At 55.3% G+C, this 21,560-nt stretch overlaps 1 protein-coding gene across 1 annotated transcript; it reads right to left on the bottom strand.

The window, feature by feature from the left end:
* Window positions 1–10,791: 10,791 nt before the first annotated feature.
* AMIGO1 (adhesion molecule with Ig like domain 1) lies at window positions 10,792–20,951 on the bottom strand. The gene is made up of 2 exons (XM_078871606.1): window positions 20,531–20,951; window positions 10,792–19,446 (listed from the first exon to the last, which is right to left on the bottom strand). Exon 2 carries the CDS (start codon window positions 19,244–19,246, stop codon window positions 17,543–17,545), a length of 1,704 nt encoding a protein of 567 aa, XP_078727732.1. The 5' UTR covers window positions 19,247–19,446; window positions 20,531–20,951; the 3' UTR covers window positions 10,792–17,542.
* Window positions 20,952–21,560: the final 609 nt, after the last annotated feature.

Below are 21,560 nucleotides of genomic sequence, written 5' to 3'. Positions count from 1 at the left end.
GGGGGCTGCTATCTGGACACATGATGCGTCTGCCGTCCACTGGAGAACAAACAAAATCAGAAGTGGCACAAATAGCAGCAGCAGCGGCTACCAGGCCCCAATCGCTCCGTAATTTTCACCAAAATCATCGCGACGAAGATGCCCTTCCGCCAGCAGCGGAGCGAGCAAGGCTCTTTCAGGGCTACACCTTTGCCTCGTATTGGGTCTAGAATTCAGACAAGTCTCCTTGAGCACCGCCTCATGGGGAAGTCGACAGTGGTTGGCCTATGGATTGACTTGCCCCTGCCAAAGAAATATGGAATGTCCACCACCGGCCTTGGGCTGTAAACAAGAGAGGAACGCCGCCTCAGTGTTTGCTTGAGCGGGATATAGTTTCACTTTTGTTGGTTTGAATTTTTTAAATCTTTGCTCATCGACACGTTCACACGTGCAACGTCCTTCCACGAAGAATTCGCAACAGGGTGGACGTGACCGCCATTAACCTGAAGGGCCTGTATATACCGCACCTGTATTCACGTGGAATTTAAATTAGCTCCTCCTAAAGGCAAAGGCTTATCTGACAGTGCGGGTTCAGGCCTACAATTTAACCCTGCCAGAGGCACACACACAGAATGTTGGAGAATGAAAGGAATGTTTAAAAAAATCCTTTTAATAATAGATCTTCCAGGAAAAAAAGCACATCATTCTCAAAACCCTGTTGCATGGTCTGCTTGCACAAGCAAAGTCCCTTTGTCAGTCCACGACTGAATGAGACCCTCATACTGTGCCGGTGGGCACGGGTTCTCTGGCCATACTCCCCCACACATTGGACAGTGCGGGTTGGTGAAGTGGGGGTCCCAGGACCGGTTCAGATATCGATCCCCACCGATGCCAGCTGTGGCCGGGAATCGAACTCGAGGACCAGGTTTATAGGATACGCGCGATAACCATTGTGCCACCGATGCCCCCACGCTCGAGATTTATTTCTAGGCAACGATTTTTTTGAATGGACAATTGATTGGACCAGTCATGAAAATCGATGCGGGAAATGAAACGAGTGGGATTTTGAGCAGGCAAAAGCGAAGGCAGCTGTCTCGTGCGTGATTGCTTAATCAGCTGCACGCATGCGCCGACTGCTTATTCTGCATCATGCAATTGTAGACGGTAATCGGCCAACAGATGTGGTGGAACAGAGCATCAATGCATATACATCCTTGAACCCGTGATGCGTGCATGAATTTGCGCATCATATGTGACTTTTGATGTTGGGCTTTGTAGCCGTTGCAAGGAGTTCGTGTCACCCCTGCAGCCAGCCCTCGTGGCGCTACATTCGTTTAATATAATTGTGTTATTGAATTCAATTACGAACCCTGAATCGTGGCAATGAATCGCCGATGGGACAGAGGTGGGAGGATACATTTTTCCATCCCCTAATGATCAGCAGCGTTGTTAGTCATGTTCTATCTACTTGTGAATGAAGGCCTCCCAAAAGCCATCACCATCGCTGATCGTCTCTTGATACAACCATCCTATCGTCTGCACACGAGATAATCTCATTGCCTCTCAGGCGTGTTCCCCTCCTTTGGCTGCCACTCCTTAATTAGTCTCGACCGCCGGTCATCACCTCTTCTGTACGTAAATTGAATTTCTTTTGTACCGTACGTAACCAACCCCGCTCATCGGAAGTGCGACGTTTCCCTCCCTAAGCCCACTTATGCATGTGTTAACAGGCAGGAGCGATGTCTCCATCCCCGCGGCTGTAGAGAATAAACCGCGTTGTGCAACATATTGTCACTCGGTGCAGTGCGTCATTTGTCCGTCTGGCGACACCGGCCCAAGGACGAGGTGGGAGCCCAATGGAAGGCAGCGAGTTGCAGGATGAAGAACGCGAGCACAGAGACGCGAGCACAGAGACGCGAGCACAGAGACGCGAGCACAGAGACGCGAGCACAGAGACGCGAGCACAGAGACGCGAGCACAGAGACGCGAGCACAGAGACGCGAGCACAGAGACGCGAGCACAGAGACGCGAGCACAGAGACGCGAGCACAGAGACGCGAGCACAGAGACGCGAGCACAGAGACGCGAGCACAGAGACGCGAGCACAGAGACGCGAGCACAGAGACGCGAGCACAGAGACGCGAGCACAGAGACGCGAGCACAGAGACGCGAGCACAGAGACGCGAGCACAGAGACGCGAGCACAGAGACGCGAGCACAGAGACGCGAGCACAGAGACGCGAGCACAGAGACGCGAGCACAGAGACGCGAGCACAGAGACGCGAGCACAGAGACGCGAGCACAGAGACGCGAGCACAGAGACGCGAGCACAGAGACGCGAGCACAGAGACGCGAGCACAGAGACGCGAGCACAGAGACGCGAGCACAGAGACGCGAGCACAGAGACGCGAGCACAGAGACGCGAGCACAGAGACGCGAGCACAGAGACGCGAGCACAGAGACGCGAGCACAGAGACGCGAGCACAGAGACGCGAGCACAGAGACGCGAGCACAGAGACGCGAGCACAGAGACGCGAGCACAGAGACGCGAGCACAGAGACGCGAGCACAGAGACGCGAGCACAGAGACGCGAGCACAGAGACGCGAGCACAGAGACGCGAGCACAGAGACGCGAGCACAGAGACGCGAGCACAGAGACGCGAGCACAGAGACGCGAGCACAGAGACGCGAGCACAGAGACGCGAGCACAGAGACGCGAGCACAGAGACGCGAGCACAGAGACGCGAGCACAGAGACGCGAGCACAGAGACGCGAGCACAGAGACGCGAGCACAGAGACGCGAGCACAGAGACGCGAGCACAGAGACGCGAGCAACCTTTGTTTTCACGTCGCTTCGTCTCCTGGGATCTCCGGGGTTCAACGAGCAACAGGCACCGGCTTGTTGGGGACTGTTGGTGCACGCGGTCGTTGTTTCGTGGTGCGCACACAGTCAGTTTTACTGGAACGTACTGGAACGTATTCCCACACGTTCCTTCCCCCGCATCTCCGATTAGCGCGTTTGGCTACGTACGGTGCGAAAGACGCTCAACGCACGAGCGCGGATGCCGAGAGCTTCACTGCGCGGTGTCGTGCCGCTGTGCTCGTGACGATGATCGTGGCGTTATCTCGGGGTGCGGCCCTGTGCCATTGTCATCCAAGGGGCCGGTGATCGTAAGGGTACGAACTCGTGAGTCGGCGATGTGCACACATTCTGTCAATGTTCTATAAGTGCTATTTAGCCGAGTCGTGTCCATGTTGGCAAGCTTCTAAAAGGGCCAGAGAGAGATGACATTAGCACAATATCATCGAGTTGATGGTTCTTACCAGCGAAATACATTACACAAATAATGAGGCCCTCTCAAATGGAGAGCGCAGAGATTGATTCCTCGTGGCTTGGCGTGGGGAGGGGGTCCAATGCCCCCCCGCCCCCTCCTCCTCCGTAGCTCCGCCGCTGTCGGTGTTGGTCACCGCGTTGCAGGCTCAGAGCCCCGAGGAGTGTCACCTCGAGCCCCACGCCCAGCACTTGCAAGCACAGGTCCCCCATTATTCGTGAAGGGCGTCATTTTCCTCCCGTGAAGTGTTACATTAATGCCATGAAGCAGAACAAGCCTGCTAACGGTGACGAGTTGATTTATAACAAAGATCGTTTACACAACCTTGTCAATCCACTGCTCGATTAAAGTCTTCCCCATGCGGAGTCAGTCGCGGGGGTTGTCTGACCATACTTCACCACACTGGTCAACGCGATTTAGTGCAGATGGCATGCAGAACCGGGTCAGCCGTGACCACTTGCTACTGATGTTCACCGTGGCTGGGAGTCTACGGAACTCGGTCGCCTGGTTCACAACGCAGCGCGCAAAGCAAAGCGCTGCTGCACCACGCAAAGCGCTGCTGCACCACGCAAAGCGCTGCTGCACCACGCAAAGCGCTGCTGCACCACGCAAAGCGCTGCTGCACCACGCAAAGCGCTGCTGCACCACGTGGTTCACTGCTGCACCACGCAAAGCGCTGCTGCACCACGTGGTTCACTGCTGCACCACGCAAAGCGCTGCTGCACCACGTGGTTCACTGCTGCACCACGCAAAGCGCTGTTGCACCACGTGATTCACTGCTGCACCACGTGGTTCACTGCTGCACCACCCAAAGCGCTGCTGCACCACGTGGTTCACTGCTGCACCACGCAAAGCGCTGCTGCACCACGTGGTTCACTGCTGCACCACGTGGTTCACTGCTGCACCACGCAAAGCGCTGCTGCACCACGTGATTCACTGCTGCACCACGCAAAGCGCTGCTGCACAACTCAATTCATGCGCCCGTCTGGAACGCTCTGCCTTCCGATGTTAGCAAGCTACTGGAGCTATGCACTTTTACATCTATATTGAAAGCTCATTTCTTGAGAACTGCATTTTGTGTTGAGTTGTTGTCCTTCCCCCGCACCTCCGATTAGCACGGTTGGCTACTTACGGTGCGAAAGAAGGTCAACATATATACAATCCTTCTGTTCAACACACCTAGCCTTGTTGAACATTGTAAATGATGAGCATGTGCCGTGTCATCACCGAGCTCTACGTGTTCATCGCATCTCAAAGGTACGAGTGCCGTGAATGCGTGTCCCAGAGATATCCTGAATATCGATGTTCATCAACCTGGTCCGACCGTGGAAGTCAGTAAACGAGTGTGACGTTTTTAAAAGGTTAATGTAGAGGTTTTATACGTAAATACATACACACAGATATATGTATATATGTCAGAGATAACAGATGAGCTATTTGAAACCAAGGTCTTTCAGCGTGTTTTTGGGCGGACGCCATCACTCTCAAATGCGTATCAAATGAATCAATTCTAGGCAAATGTTTCCTTTTGACGCACGAGCGATACATTTCACGTGGCATCTTATTTGAGTTGATAGCAAATGCGCGGTGACATTTTATTGCCGGACAAAACGTCCCGTGCCAGAGAGGTTATTGAAAACGGCGGCGCCCAAAGCAGCAAGATCGTCATCTTTGCGGGGCTGAATCTCCAGCTGGGGTCGTGACGCAGGCGCTCTCCCGACGCGCACTTATCACTTTCAGCAGCAATGATCCCAGCGCTGGCCTCTCGGATAATGAATTAGAGTAATTGGCGACTCCACCGATTTACCGCGCCAGTCTTCACAGCCGCCAAGCAAGTTCAAGTTCATTTATTAGGTATAGCCCTGTGAGCCATTCGGCTCTTGAATCGGGTGCAACCGCAACAAACAAAAAACAAAAACATGAACAAAATACATCTTAAAGTGAATACGTGGACTTTGTGTGCAGGCCTGCGCTGTGCCCCTGGCAGAAGGCCGCTCCTCAACACGCAGCCCAACTCGGAAGGCTCCACTTCCATTACTCGATCGATTCTAATCGGAGGGGAAAATGAAACCTCTCGTTTTATTTTAGTTTTGCTGCGTCATCGACGTGCCGCTGGATGGGCGGTCGATGGGCAGTGCTTGCTGATGTCATCGGTATCATCATCCCACGTCACGCTGGGCGTGGCTTGTAGGGGTTTCCTGCCTTCGGGAGGCGGAATGTGGGCGTGTCCAACGTTTATAAAATTAGTCCTATCGACCAAAAAAAAATCGATTAAACTATATTCTTTGGTTCTTTCGGTAAAGTCACGTAGGTAGAAAACAAAGTAATAGATCACGACGTTTCAATCGCAACACAAGCAATCTTCATCAGGTGAGACAACCACAGCAAGAACACTGCTGAAGCACACCTGAGGACGATTGCTTGTGTTGCGATCGAAACGTTGTGATCTATTATTTTGTCTACCCACGTGACTTTACCGAAAGAACCAAATAGTATGGATTCCTGCAGTCACGAAAGCTTCAAATCAAGATTGAATCGATGACATTTTTGGGTCGGTAAATCAACTCGATAGACTAATTGTCCCCAGCTCTAGAATATTCCAGTGGGAGGCGTGGCATGGAAGTCACCACACTCCTGTCACACAGCGACCCGCTGGACTCAGGGCGAGAGGTAACTCGGAGCACGTGACTCGTTGAAGCCTAAACCATCGTGAGAGTGATACTAGATGTGGTGTGCCGGTCGCGGGAATATGTTTCTGGGTCGCTGATCCAGACAAACCGGACTGAAATGAAACCCTCACGACCATGATCTTTCACCAGTAGGGGATTGGATGATGATAATGATGAGGTTTCAAGCAATAGCAGACAATGAATTTGATAATGATGGTGGTGGTGATGATGGGTGTGTGGCCTTCATTCTTTAGTGAAGAAGTGGATGCTGATGCTGTACTTTCATTTAGTAGTCCACACAGGATTTGTTATTGATGATCAAGGCAGTGATGCTGGCGATGATTCCACTGCTGTGTGGAGCGCATTACCGTTGGGTTCACTCGGGGTATATCACTGGCGAAGTAGGCTAATGCATTTTAATGGCACCGGCGTGGAATGCAACTCAATTATGTTGATGATAGCCCACACAGTGAGCATAATCATCATCATAATGACCTTCTTGGCTATGCTGGCGGTGGTGGAGAATTTTAACTAATATAAAAACCGTGCACTGCAGTACGACTGTGTGAGCGGTTGAATCGGTGATTTATTATCATTCAATCAGATGAGAGCTAATTTACACTCTATTCACTGCCACCCTCTTCACTGGCACCCTGACACCCCAGCGCGTCATGCGGAGTGCTTTGTCCGAGCGCATGCACAGCCCCTGTCCCTCCCGCAAGCTCCCACACACCGTGCCCAACGCAAGACACGCGCCACAACTCTCATCTGTTACATCTTTCAGAGTGCCGTTTGTTACTGGCGGTTTGTTTTTGTCTTTGCGCCTTTGGGAATGTGCTCCACTCCTGTTGAACTTATTTCGCCGCGCCAATTGGAGGTGCGCGGAGGAAGGACGGCGATCTCGACTCTTCAAATCGAGAAGAAACTCTCAAAGGCGACCTCGGGAAACGAGTCGCCATTCTCAAGTGAGAGCCTCTCATCCAGAGTGAGACTCTCAGCCCCCTCTCCCACGCGACACCATTGGAGTCTCACCGGCACTCACGTTGAGATGCAATTGCATTTAGACACGACACGATATAAATTACTCTCGGTGTTTTTGTTTTCTTCATCGTACTGAGACAAATATTTACGAGCAATTGGAAGCCATTTGTTGGATTAGAGCTGACCACGCGGGGAAGAAGCAGCAGCAGCAGCAGCAGCAGCCCCGTTGGGGCTGTCCATGAGAAATGAGCCAGACGCCTACCCACCAACCTTGGGTGCTCGTCCTCAGCCTGTGAATGTCTGTGAATGTCCGTGATCGCATGGCAGCAGTCAATGATGATGATGTACAGTGGAGCGGTGGTTAGTGTGCGATGCAATGGGTTACCCAGTGACCGGCTAACCGTGGCGACTGACATCTCAACCAGCCCTGCACCCCCCCAGCCCCTCCATGACCGCCCCTTTACTAACCAGCGTTAACAGCGAGGTGAAGTATGGTCACCCCCCCCCCCCGGCCACCTATGTCCACCTAAGCATGGTGAAGGTTTTATCATCCACAGATATCTGTGAATGTCATCTTGATGATTATTATGAACACGGGCGCATGCTGATAGTTGTCGTAGTGAAGGTTACTCCACCAGCACGCGGTTGTTATTTGCACCACGTGCCTGGCAAGCGCCGTGGGTAGCCGAGGAGGTGTGGGTAGCAAGAGGAGTGCGGCTCTGGGTGTCGTGATGGGGGCGCCTCGCTGTGGAAGAGAGAGGCGTGGATGGCGGAGAGGGGCGGACGGCTGCAACTTGTTGCAGCCTGGCATCGGGTTTTGATCTCAAGTCAAGGAGCTTCTCCACACGTGGCGTGAATCTCCGAGAGATTTCTCCCTGGATGTTCCACTGTTTGATGTTGTTCGCCACATTCGTACCGGTGGAGTAGCGAGTGTCCTCACTCTCCAATTGTGGATCAGTCTTTTGTCGCGTCCACGTGATGTTGGTATTCGCATTACCCCGTGGTAACCACTGTGTGGCGGTCACGATGCAGATACTTGCTCGAACACACTCACGACCGTGCAATTAATGGGGCATAATTACCGATCGGATGCGACACCGCGAGTCTCGAGATGGCGAGTGAGCCCACACACCCACGCGAGCCCCACTCGTGGAGGTCCATCTGAGGATTGTTCTGTGTTCATAAAGGATGCAGCAGAGTCAAACGTGATCTCTCGCTCCAATAGAGTATTGAGACAGTGCTCATCTTCCATTTACAGCCCTGAGGCAGTGGTGGAAATTCCACATTAATATGACAGGGGAAAGTATATCCACAGGACAACCACTGTTGACTTCAACGCAAAGTGGTACTCTTGACTTTATCGACCTCGGGTGGATGATCGCCCGAGTAAACTCTCAACCAGGATTTGAACTAAATTTATTTTCTCATGCAAGTATCGGCTTTCTGTTTTCCACCAACCAACATACATTTGTTACATCTGTTGGCGACTGTCAAAAGTCAACATGAAATACCGTCTAAAGTGCGCCGTTTCACATTCCATATCTCACCCAAGTTCAACATCTGCGATTGTTTCGTACCAGTCTTCCACATCCATATGCTAATTGCATAATGTGCTCTTTGCCCATCTGTTGACTTTACAAACACACTAATTGGCTCGCAACTAGCGGCGGGGATAATATAAATAAGTAACTCGCTTGTTTATCCAGGAGAAGGGCTGGCTGCATCGCAAGACTCTGTCTGGAGGGTTCCGCATTCGGATTCTGCGGCCAATTCCATTAACGAGTGTTTGGCTTGTTGCAGGAACTCTAAATACCCAGAGAGAACCCACGCATGCAAGCTCGTATCGACACTGAGAGGCTGCGCACAGATGGATTTAGAACGTGTAAGGACGCTGGTTGTACTGCCCATCTCTGAAGATCGACAAACCCTCGTCCGCGAGACGCTGGACTACAAAGCCTCTGGCCATTGCGCCCAGCTTAACGGGGTTATTTAAGGCCGACAAAAAAATGATCTTTCTGATATCGACAAACCTAAATATGTCCTTATGAAAATGGGTAAACACGTGCACACGTAGCCAGTGCCACTACGGAATGTCGCACATTGCAAAGCAAAGACAAATGTCCCCCGCGCAGTTCGTGCAGGGCAAGTGCTGTGGGCGAGCGCCTACCTATGCAGGCCGGCATGGCACACGAGGGCTTGGTGCGACTCGCACCCTGCCCGGCCCCCTGTGTCTCTCCGCTGTTTGTTGATGTTTACAACATCGCACCGGGAACTCATCTAAGTGCACACAGAGAACGCGCGTCTGTCAGCACACTTCACTCATCGGCGGGATCTGTTTTTAATGAGCATCGCCGACTCACCGGCTCGTCTGTGCACTTGAGCACGATCAGCAGGCGCGTGTCGCCGGATTCCAGCTGAAGCCTCGTCCAGACGTCACCGCCGACTTCCAAAGCGCTGCAGGATGTTGCTAGTGATTGACCCACGGGGCCCAGCGAGTGAGTTGAGGCGCACACCGACTCGTGACGACTGCCGCCATGGGCACGTGGCTCTCGCTGCTCGACAATGGGGGTCGTCTTCTTAACCCCCCTCCGCCTCTGGTCACCCGGCAGTCCTAATGGGGTTAGTCGATTGATAGGTGCTGGTTATAGTGGGGTAAAATGTGGCGACTCCCACTTCTCCCAAGACGCCTTGGCCAACGAAGAAGAAGAATGTCCGCGAGAGAGAGAACCTCTCTGGCTCCCTCTAGCGAGGCCATTCCGCCAGCTGTGCCACAGGCGAGCAGTTGCGAGGCTGCGCCTTCACCATCAACTCGGAACACGTTCACAGACGCTGTGACGGGCTTCAAGGCCCCACGTGCGCGCTCTCTCTCTGAGTTGTCGCCACCGATGGCTTCGTGTCCCAGTGTCGCGTGAGGGAGACGCCGCTGTGTCGGCGAGGGGGAGCGAGCGTGGTGAGAAATGCGCGCCAGCTGAGAAGGCGCCACACTGTCAGGTGGCAGCAGCAGCAGTAGCACGCTCAGGTGTCACAATTATAACCGCACCTGGCCTGCAAGAGATGCCGAGCGATACGCTGGACAAACAGCATCGCCAGGTGACCCCCCGTGAGAACAGAGGAAGCCTGCAAACAGCTCGCACGGAATGCCGCCCCCACCCCCCGCCCCCGCCCCCCGCCCCCCGCCCCCCGCCACCGCCCCCCGCCCCCGCCCCCCGCCCCCCGCCCCGCCCCCCGCCCCCACCTCGGCAGCCACAGGCGGCGTGGAGGCCACCACGGGGACCCTCCCGGTGCAGTCGCCCAGCCCCACCACCACGAGCCCGCATTGACCAGCGGGGTGAAGTATGGTCAAACGACCCTCGCTGCTTACACGGCGTGGGGCGGGGTGGGGGTGGTTCTCATCTAGCAGCGGATTTGATTGACGACAAGACGTTAGCGCCACCTTAAGCATGGAATCCCCTTGGACTCACATTAAACGAATCGGGACATCATCGTAGAGCGGTAGCGCAGTGGTTAGCACATTGTGTTTGTGAGTGTGGGGAGCGGTGGTGCAGCGGTTAGCACATTGTGTGTGTGAGTGTAGGGAGCGGTGGCGCAGCGGTTAGCCACACTCCGGTGTTCGATCCCCAGGCAACGGCGATGGTCAGGGGCGAGCGGCGTGCGAGGCGGCCCGCACGGGACCCGTGTGGTGAAGAATGGCCGAGCAGTGCGCAGTGCTCACCGCCCGTCGTGGGTTAACGAGCGAGCCGCACGCGTGCCGTGAGTGGACACGGAGGTACAGACGTCAAGAGCCAAACGCGTGAGCATTGTGACTTTAATAGAAAAACGTTCAAGGCCAGACTGATGTATATCACTGATTTATTTCGTGTGGACATTGTCATTGTTACATTGTGGGTATATATTCACACATATACACAGATATGGGTGGGAGTAGTGGCGCAGTAGTTAGCGCACCGCGCTACGAACCCGGCGACCTGAGCTCGATCCCCAGCCACGACTCACATCAGTGGCGAGTGACATCTAAACCCTCGACACCGACCCGTTGCTGAACGGAATGGTGAAGAATGGTCAAACAAGCCCCGCACACGACAGGCGGCGCGTGGGGAAGCCTTCATCCAGCCACAGATCGACAACGCGCCCTAAGTCGTGATGATGATATAACCATACACAGACTGGTGCACCATGTATATGCTACCGTTGGTGTGTGCATTGTATTATTTGGCTCGGCCTGCATATTCACATCGAGGCGAGAGATGCTTCTTGACCGCACACAAACCCTGCGCGTGGATGTGGTGTGCGCTGCGCTGACTCGCGTCGCACACAAGGTGCGGACGTGCACCGATGCGCATTCGATCAATGTGCACATTGCAGCGGTGTGCTCATTACAGGATGTTGAGCACGCGGTCATCCTTCGTGCTGAATACGAAGAGCCAGTCAAAGGGGTTCAGAATACTGCCGGCAGGGCCGTCCATGGGGGAGGGGGGGCAACCCCCCACCGTGTGGGCCCCCCCGGCGCCTTCAAACTAAAACCGCGAGTCTCACATCTGACACCACCGTGACGTCGAAGCGCCGGGCCCCGCAAAACGCGGGGCCCGGGGCGGCCGCCCCGATTCGCCGTGCACTCTGGGGACGGCTCTGCATGTTGCTCTTCACTGACTGGGGTGTAAAGCAGTGGCGGAGCCTACTGTGAACCCGGAGACCTGAGTTCAATTCCCAGCCGAGGCCAACTCTGTGATATCCCCCCCCCCCCAAAAAAAAAAACATCCCGCGTTGACCAGCGTGATGAAGTATGGCGACGTCTCCGCCAGGCCATGTGCACTGTGAGGCCACGTGAAAGTGTCGAAGGCCCGCTGGCAAGAGGTCACGGGATAGACCAGGTGGTGCCATGGGTTGACTGAGATGACTGGCCACACACACACACGCAGACAGACGTGCACACACACACGCAGACAGACGTGCACACACACACACACGTGCACACACACACACACGCACACACACACATGTGCACACACACACACGCACGCAGCGCTCCGATAGGTGAGTGCAACAATGCACGCAGCTCTGACAAATAAATCCGCCCACTGGCCGCGTCCCAATTGGATTCGCTTTTTCGAGTCCTCAAACTCCAAACATTCCACGTCAACAGATCAGACAACAACCTTGCGAACAACATTCAACAGGCAGTTCGCCCACGTGTTAAAATGATTCCGTTAGCAACTGAATCGAGCCCCCTGGCTGAGCGACATGGGAATGAGAGAAATGTTGGCTCCATATGAAATATGGTTGTTGTTGTTGTTGCTCTGTGTACGCTCACGACTCGGCCAGTTTGCTTGGCAGTCTTCGGTTGGGTTCGCAAGGTCGCCCTGCACTTTCTCACGTGATGCATTTTGAAAGGCTCTTTTTCTTTTGTTGTTTCCCCATTGTATAGTGTGATTGCTTTATCGCCGTCATTTGAAGAGATTATGATTAATTTATAAGCACGTTGTGTCAGAGAATTGGTCCGAAATATGACGTTCCAAAACGACTTGTGGAGTATTCTCTTGATGTGCAATACGCCCCATCGCGGCGCCTCGTAATGTCCTGCTGAGATTGTGCATCGCAATGTCAATGGAAGCAGCGCGGTTAAGTCCCAGAGCTGCAAAAAGGCAAATTAAGTGAAAACCAAAATTGAATCTAATGGGATTTTTGTGCGGTCATTGGCTATAAGCCTGCGACGAATGGTGATGCTTCTTATAAATCGTATTCCTTCTACCTCGTCAAGGCTACACTTGTGTCAGTACATTCCACTGTAGTATGTTAGAACTGATATCACACAAAACTGAAGAGTTCATGGCATTTGTATTGCTTGGCAATTGGTATCCTGCTTATTTGCTGTACCTTCTCCTTTGTTTGGCTTTTGGATCCTGGGTCTCCCTTGAAAATGGGATTGCACCGGTCTCAATGGGATTGCACCTCTCTCAATGGGATTGCACCTCTCTCAATGGGATTGCACCCTGGTGAGAAAGGCCAGCTACTCGCTTCAGTAAATGATCAGAGTGCACTGTCAACTGTGGATTCCACGTGAAGACCCTGTGCCATTGTTATTATGAATAAAAGTGCTCTTTGGTTCTTTCGGTAAAGTCACGTAGAAAATCAAATCAAATCATAATAGAATACGACGTTTCGGTTTGTCTTGGTGTGTGTCTCGCTCTGTGTGTCTTGGTGTGTGTCTCGCTCTGTGTGTCTTTGTGTGTGTCTCTCTCTGTGTGTCTTGGTGTGTGTCTCTCTCTGTGTGTCTTTGTGTGTGTCTCTCTCTGTGTGTCTTGGTGTGTGTCTCTCTCTGTGTCTTGGTGTGTGTCTCTCTCTGTGTGTCTTTGTGTGTGTCTCTCTCTGTGTGTCTTTGTGTGTGTCTCTCTCTGTGTGTCTTGGTGTGTGTCTCTCTCTGTGTGTCTTTGTGTGTGTCTCTCTCTGTGTGTCTTGGTGTGTGTCTCTCTCTGTATGTCTTGGTGTGTGTCTCTCTCTGTGTCTTGGTGTGTGTCTCTCTCTGTGTGTCTTTGTGTGTGTCTCTCTCTGTGTCTTGGTGTGTGTCTCTCTCTGTGTGTCTTTGTGTGTGTCTCTCTCTGTGTCTTGGTGTGTGTCTCTCTCTGTGTGTCTTTGTGTGTGTCTCTCTCTGTGTGTCTTGGTGTGTGTCTCTCTCTGTGTGTCTTTGTGTGTGTCTCTCTCTGTGTGTCTTGGTGTGTGTCTCTCTCTGTATGTCTTGGTGTGTGTCTCTCTCTGTGTCTTGGTGTGTGTCTCTCTCTGTGTGTCTTTGTGTGTGTCTCTCTCTGTATGTCTTGGTGTGTGTCTCTCTCTGTGTGTCTTGGTGTGTGTCTCTCTCTGTGTCTTGGTGTGTGTCTCTCTCTGTGTGTCATGGTGTGTGTCTCGCTCGGTGTGTCTTTGTGTGTCTCTCTCTCTGCATGTTGTCTGCTTATGCTGTCCCGTGTCTGTGTTTATCATTCATTCTTACCTGATGATGGTTGCTTGTGTTGCTACCGAAACGTCGTAATCTATTATTATTTGATTTTATTTTCTACGTGACTTTACCCAAATAACCAAAGAGTAATTCCTGCAGTCGCAAAAGCTTCGAATCTAGTTTCAATAAAAGTAGTTAATAAAAGTAGTTAATAAAGTAGTTACTTTAACAAAAGTAGTTAATCTTGCGAATGTCTTGAACAGATGGCCACATTGAAAATGGATGGTGACTAAATTGTGAACTCGCTGTATTTTAATTTGCGGCCATGTGAACAATGTATCTGACGTGGCACTCTTGATAAAGAATTGTGTCAAATGTCATGAAGTGTGTTTGGTTCTCAATCCCAACGTTGTTCGGTATATACGAGCTAGAGATGCGTTTCTCGTCAATTGCTCTTCCTTACGAAATTAGCATAATCACAAACACGTGGCACATGAAAAGACAAGTAATCAATAACATTCTTCAAATGCGTGACTAATGCGTCTTGCTCAATGTCTCTGCTACGACACAACGCACATTGGCGACTACCGTACCTCGCTCACGGCCACACAACGTACAATGTTATCATTTGCACGGGAGGATATTCGCGATTTTGAGAACCTAACAGCTCGTCTCTCATCCAGCTATTCGCGTTATTTCACGTTTACCAATCGAGCATTATGCGCCGCCGATTTGCAAAGAGAACACTCGAATTGGAACGTCAGTGGTGAGATAACGGCGGTGATGTTCGACACGAGAGGGCGAGGCAGGCTCCGGACGATGCCCATCGCACCGGGATAGCGGCTCTGCCTTCTTGTGTTTGCGTCCCATGAATCCGATAATTAGATATACTGACCAAACATCCTTCATGGCTGTGCGCGCGCTACTTGACAGACGCGAGAGAATGGACTGCCAGGGTGATTCCCTGGTTTCCGACGGTGTCCCATGAATCTCCACATCGTATCTTAAGGCTCTGGACACGGTCTGTCTTCTCCAAGGCAATTGTCCTGTCTTCGCTCGTGTCAATGAATCTGTAGATCGGACCACGGCCGAACGCAGTTCACAGCGAAACGTTGCTCGACATTTCCCGTGAATCTCTCTCCCCGCGCCGTGCCTCCATGCAGTGCACGCGCCCACATAGGACATTGCTGCGTATTCATGATGCTTGTATTTAGACAGGAGAGCTAACTGCACGGGGACAACGGATAGTGACGTGATGTCATCATGAGCGAGTGTCGTACAAGAAGAGACTGGGTCGCCGTCCACTCTTGCCACTGATTCCACGGGGAGTGGAAGGGGGCAACATCAGAGGTGTTGCAGGCAGCGGACGGGCTACTTTGCAGGCAGCAGGGGGCAGTGCAGCAACATGATTGCGCGAGGACCAGCGTGGTGAAGTATGGTCAAACGACCCCCCTCCCGCCGCGACCTGCACGGTGTGGGGAAGCCCTCATCCGGCATGCACCACCATCATGATGACGATGCCCCACCTTGCGGAATGTAACATGAAGTGACTCGATTGTAATAACCCCGGGTGGCTTAGTACGCGCGCGTGCACGTTGAACGTCTTTCGCACCGTGCGTAGCCAACCATGCTCATCGGAGGTGCGGCCTCCACACATCCGGAGGGTGCGAGGTTGGTTTGGTCGCCCCGGAGAGCCGAACCGTGGCGAAGGGTGCGGGTTCAGCGAGCCCGGACGTCCGGGCGCGCGCGGTGTGCGTGTGTGTTTTGTTTGGCCATGAGATGAATATGAGATGGCAGGGAATGGTGTATTGATTGAGATGAGCTCCCCCATTACCAGACCGTCCCCGGGCGCTCTAATTGGCGGGCTGCGCTGCTACACGCTAACGGATTGTCAATGCTAACCGCGCGGTTAATGCCAGGGCTTGATTTCAGCATGAGCCCCTGTAAATGCACCCCTCCTCCTCTGTATGACGACCCGTGAGGAATGAAGCCCCGGTGAGTGCGGACTGGGAGGGGGCAGCGAGGGAGCAGGACTTGTCAGCGCTGTCCGCATCAACGCGAGTCGCAATCGAAACGTCGTATTCTATTATTTAATTAAATTTATTATTTTATCTTTAGACGTGACTTAACCGAAAGAACCAAATAATAATTCCTGCAGTCACGAAAGTTCTAAAATTAAGATTCATCGAAACCCATCGTTACGCGCTGCACGCACCTGATGATTGCAAAACACACCTCTAGTTCACACGTGTATACCATGTGTAGAGAGAGAGAGCTTACTCCGAGTTAGCGCTCTCTGATACATACACACTCGACTTGACTCGGGGCGATAGACAAACACCCAATGTCGGTATAGCCGATGTCGACTGGTGGGACCAATGCGGTGAGCAAATGCCAACTGATGAAGCTGGTTGTAATTTCTGGCGAAACGTCGTACTCAGATTGTAAATGTCGTGGCTTGGCTCTCCAACACACCGGTGATGCTGTACTGGTGACGAATTGCCACGTTCTGTTGACGTGACAACCCTTACTAGTTAGCTGTGTCGGGCGGTGTCGGGTTTAACAACGCATTTATATATTTACGCGATCTAACAAACAAAACACTCTTATGGATATTATGAATGTTGTTTGTAAACTGCGCTCACGAAGGGGAATCGCTTCCAGTGACCCGCTGCACACAGGCGGCCTCGCGAGGCCACTGGCTGTCCAGCCAGCTCCCTGTCAAGCCCCTACCCACCTCACATCCCGAGGTGATCCACCAACCCCTTGGCCTTCAAGACGCGGAATTTACAGGCACGTGTGCGCCAGCACACGTGCGCCTTCCGTAACACCCCACACACCACACATACACACCACACATACACACCACACACACCACACATACACACCACACACACACCACACACACCACACACACACCCCACACTACACACACACACCACACACTACACATACACACCACACACTCACCACACACACCACACATACACACCACACATACACACCACACATACACCACACACCACACACACACCACACACACCACACACACCACACCACACACACACTTCACACACACACCGTAAACTCGTCACATTCGTCATGAACACAGCCGTATGCCAGAAGAGGAGTTTACACGGCAGGCTGACGTTTCGAGACAGCCCCAATCAGTGGCCATTGCCCAACACGCAAGTCGATCCAGTGTACGCACTCCAGTGTACGCACTCCAGTGTACGCACTCCAGTGTACACACTCCAGTGTACGCACTCGACTGCGCATTCTCCATCACGAGGCAGCCGCTGATGAATGCGCGATGCGCGCCTCGCCGCGCCATTTACCAACGCCTTGCCACCACCACCGCCACCACCGCCACCACCACCAACGCCTTGCCACCACCACCATCATCACCACCAACGCCTTGCCACCACCACCAACGCCTTGCCGCCACCACCACCGCCATCATCACCACCACCACCAACGCCTTGCCACCACCACCACCACCAACGCCTTGCCACCACCACCAACGCCTTGCCGCCACCGCCATCATCACCACCACCGCCTTGCCACCACCACCATCATCACCACGACGACGTCACCGCGTGTTGAACGCGCGGGCCGCGTGCGCGCCAGGCGGCAGCTGGCGGCGCCCCGGGAGGATTCAGCTGTCGCGCGCGGCGGAGGCGGCGTCCGAGTGCTCGGAGCTCGCCGACTCCGAGTCGGGTTTGGTGCGCACGAGGCGCGCCGCCCCCGCGCTCCCGTTGTGCGACGACGCGGCCGCCGGCTCCCGGAAGGCCACGTGCTTGGCCCCGGTGCCGGGACACGAGCTCCCCGGCCCCAGCAACGCCGAGTGGCCGGGGGCCCGGCTCTTGGCGGCGTGCGACGGCATTCGGCCTCCACCGGCGAGCGCGCCGCCACCACCGCTGCCACCGGCGTGCATCGAGTGGCCAAATTGACAACAGTCACCGCCACCGTCACCACCGTCACCGCCGCCACCACCGTGACTGCACGGACCATAACAGCCAGCAGCAGCAGCGTCGTCATCGTTGTGACCGCAGCAGCGCAAGCAGCTGTAGCAGCTGTAGCAGCAGCAGCTGCAGCAGCAGCGTGGCCGCGGCTGTGCGTGCTCGCGCCTGCGGTGCTGCGCGTGTCGCCTGCAGCCGCAGGGCGTCAGGTAGAGGTAGAGGAGCACCATGAGCAGCGTGGCGCTGCACGCGATCAGGGTGGTGAGGCCCGTGCTGAAGCTCTCGGGCGGCGGGGTGTCCAGCACGGTGACGTTCACCGTCACCGAGTCGTTGATGCGGAGGCGCGCGTTCCACGCCCGGCACGTGTACTCGCCCGACAGCTTGTCGGGCTCCAGGGCGCGGATTTCCAGAGCTCCCCCCGGGAGAATGCGGACCGAGTCGAGGGTGCGGGAGGGCGTGAGCCACTCGTACTCGGTGCCGCTCTGGCCCACGACCAGGACGTCGCACGGGACGGTGAGCACGTCGGTGAGGTGCGCTCTGTAGGAGGCGCGGAAAACGTCGCCGCCGGTCTGGGAGCAGCCCAGCTCCTCGGGGCGCGCTCGCAGGAGGTCGACGGCGGCCGTGGCGGGCGCCGTGCCGTTGGGCCGCCTGGCGCAGCGCATCTCTCCGTCCGCGAACTCCGTGACCGAGCGGAAGCGTCTCCTGCGCCACGAGGCGAGCAGCAGGTAGAGCTGGCACTCGCACTCGAGCGGGTTGCCGTGCAGGAGCAGCCCGTCCCGCAGAGGAGCCGGCAGCGAGTTGAGCTCCTGCACGGGCACGGAGGCGACGCGGTTGAAGGAGACGTCGAAGAGCGACAGCCGCGGCATGGACGCCAGGGTGTCCGCGGGCACGCGGAGCAGCGCGTTGTGGCTCAGGTAGACGGCGCGCAGCAGCGGGCTGGGCGCGAAGGCCGCCGCGTGGAGCCGCGAGATGGAGTTGTTGTAGAGCAGCAGCACCTCCAGCGCCGGCAGCCCCTCCAGCGTGTCCGCCTCCAGCGAGCCCAGCCGGTTGGAGGAGAGGTCCAGGTGCTGCAGATGCCCCATCGCGCTGAACGCGCCCTGCGCGATGAAGTTGAGCCGGCAGTGAGCCACGCTGAGCCGGCTGAGAGCCGCCGAGCCCGAGAGCCAGCCAGGCTGCAGCTTCTGCAGCAGGTTGTGGCTCAGGTCGAGCACGCTGGCGTAGCGAGGCAAGGAGACGCTGCCCGGCCGCAAGGAGGCGATGGCTCGGCCACTGCAATCCACCACCTCCCCCGCGCACGTGCAGGGAGCCGGGCAGGAGCGAGGGGCGGCCGCGTGGCTGCCCCGGCCGGCGAGGAGAGCGACCGCGGCGGCCAGGCTGGGCAGCAGCAGCAGCAGGAGCATCGCGTCCGGCAGACAGGCAGGCGGCGGCTCGCTCGGCGGGCGTGTTCAGCGAGCGCGCAGGCGAGTGGTGGAGCGTGCTGCTCACAGACCTCGGGGCGGAGGCTACCGCGGCCGTCGGGGTAGAGACGCCCGGGAGCTCGGACAGAGCGCGCCTCCAGCGCCCGGGGTGACGCAACTCGCGGGGTCCTTGACGACGGCGGCTGAGCAATCACAAAGAGGGACAACAGCGATGCGGGTGAGACGCGTTGGCCATCCTCGACAGACGCGCTATAGCGAGTCCGCAGAGCCCACCATATGCCGCGATATCAGCTGGCATCCAGTGATGTGCATTATACCCAGTCCGGCAGCTGGCCGGCGTTATGTGTTTCTTCATATCTTACGCGCAGCTTGCTTTCAACAGGATGGGCTACGGCATGTGGTTTCGGGACTTTAGAAGAAGTGATGAAGATGCAGCCACTTTGCGGGTTGTCGAGCTTACTCGGGGACGGGGCAGGGATCAGCAGAGGGAGGCCGAGGGAGGGTGAGATGGTGGTGGTGGTGGTAGTGGTGGTGGTGGTAGTGGTGGTGGTGGTAGTGGTGGTGGTGGTGATAGGATGGTGGTAGTGGTGGTGGTAGTGGTAGTGATAGGATGGTGGTAGTGGTGGTGGTAGTGGTGGTGGGATGGTGGTGGCGTGGAAGGAGACGTGTGGACTGTGGATGTGACAAGAGGCAGAGTGGGAGACCGCGGGGGGAGCGAGATGCAGCCACGGCCCGTGCCGTTCTCAAGAAGAAGGCGATGCAGGAGACACGCAGAATAGCCCCGTGTGTGTGAGTGTGTGTGTACACACACTCACACACACAGTACACACACACACACAGTGTAACACTGTGTGTGTGTGTACACTCACAGTATAACACTGTGTGTGTGTATAACACTGTGTGTGTGTACACTCACACACAGTATAACACTGTGTGTGTGTACACACACTCACACAGTATACCACTGTGTGTGTACACTCACTGTGTGTGTGTGTACTCTCACTGTGTGTGTACACTGTGTGTGTGTGTGTACACTGTGTGTGTGTACACTCACTGTGTGTACCTATCGAGCGATCTGGCGTCTCGACGCGCCGCGTGAGTCGATCTGCACCATGAGACTCGCGCGCTGCGGAGTGCTCCGTTCCAGGAGGAGGAGGAGGATGGAGATGAGTGACGAGAGAGGGTTGTTGATGAGAGAGGGTTGTTGACGAGAGAGGGTTGTTGATGAGAGAGGGTTGTTGATGCGGTTAGAAGCGACGGACTCACTTGTAAGTGGTGAATCCAGGACTCTCATCATCATCATCATCATCGCCATTCTCGTCATCATCTTCGGCATCACCGCCAGCAGCAGCAGCAGCATCAAAGTTGCAACGACGCCGGTCTCGAAGGCAACGGTGTCACCGACACATCGCTCAGTGATGCCTCCATCCTCGGATTTCCTTGCACGGTCGTCGCGATGTCAGAGTCTGTGCATGTGTGTGCTCACGCGTGTGCGTGTGTGCTCACGCGTGTGCATGCACACAGCACAGCACTCGCGTCTAGTTCAACAGCACTGGCCGATATCTCCCCACGGCGTGCGCAGCCATCGCACCGACAGAGGCGCTGCTGGTGGTGGAGACCCACGACGCCGCTTCGAGTCCACGACGCTGCCGCTCTCTGCGCGCGCGACGGCGCTCCGCGCCGCTTAAATAGCCCCGCGTGGGGGGGGGGGGGGCGGTGGCGCAGCGGTTGGGGCGCTGCGCTGCGGACACGCGCGCGAGTCCGTGACCCGCGCCCACGGCGACGGGCGACCGGTGAGGATCATGTGAAGCGGCGCTGACTCAGCCGCGGATGGGTCTCTGGCGCGATGCGTCGTAGACGTCGCCACGGGACGAAGGCGGCCGCGGGCGGCTCTGGCCGCCCTCCAAAGGTGCTGACTAACTGCACTTGCCGTGACCGTCTGTGGCAGGCTATAGGGGGATCTTTGTATTTGTCTTTTAAGGAGCGGTGGTGCAATGGTTAGCGTGCTGCGCAACGGCGACACGAATTCGATTCCCTGAAGCGGTCCTGGGCCTCCCTTAGGTTGACTCAGCCGTAAATTAGTACCTGGTGCGGTGCGTAGTAGACATTGGCACTGGGGAGACAAATGCGGTTGGGTGGGGTCCTGTCCCCACCCGCCCCCTCGCGTGCCTTGCCGGCCTGCGCCGGTACTTGTCCTGCGTGTTGGAGGCCGTGCGGGGGAGCGTGGTCTGCGTGCTGCGCGCTGTGTGTGGACACGGTCTGGGGGGTCGTGGAGGTACCGCGAGTCGACTCGGGC

The sequence above is a fragment of the Lampetra fluviatilis genome, chromosome 32, assembly GCF_964198595.1.
Source record: "Lampetra fluviatilis chromosome 32, kcLamFluv1.1, whole genome shotgun sequence".
NCBI classification, from domain to species: domain Eukaryota; kingdom Metazoa; phylum Chordata; class Hyperoartia; order Petromyzontiformes; family Petromyzontidae; genus Lampetra; species Lampetra fluviatilis.
The sequence above is the reverse complement of the archived record's forward strand: the minus strand, read 5'-3'. Positions and strand labels throughout refer to the sequence as shown.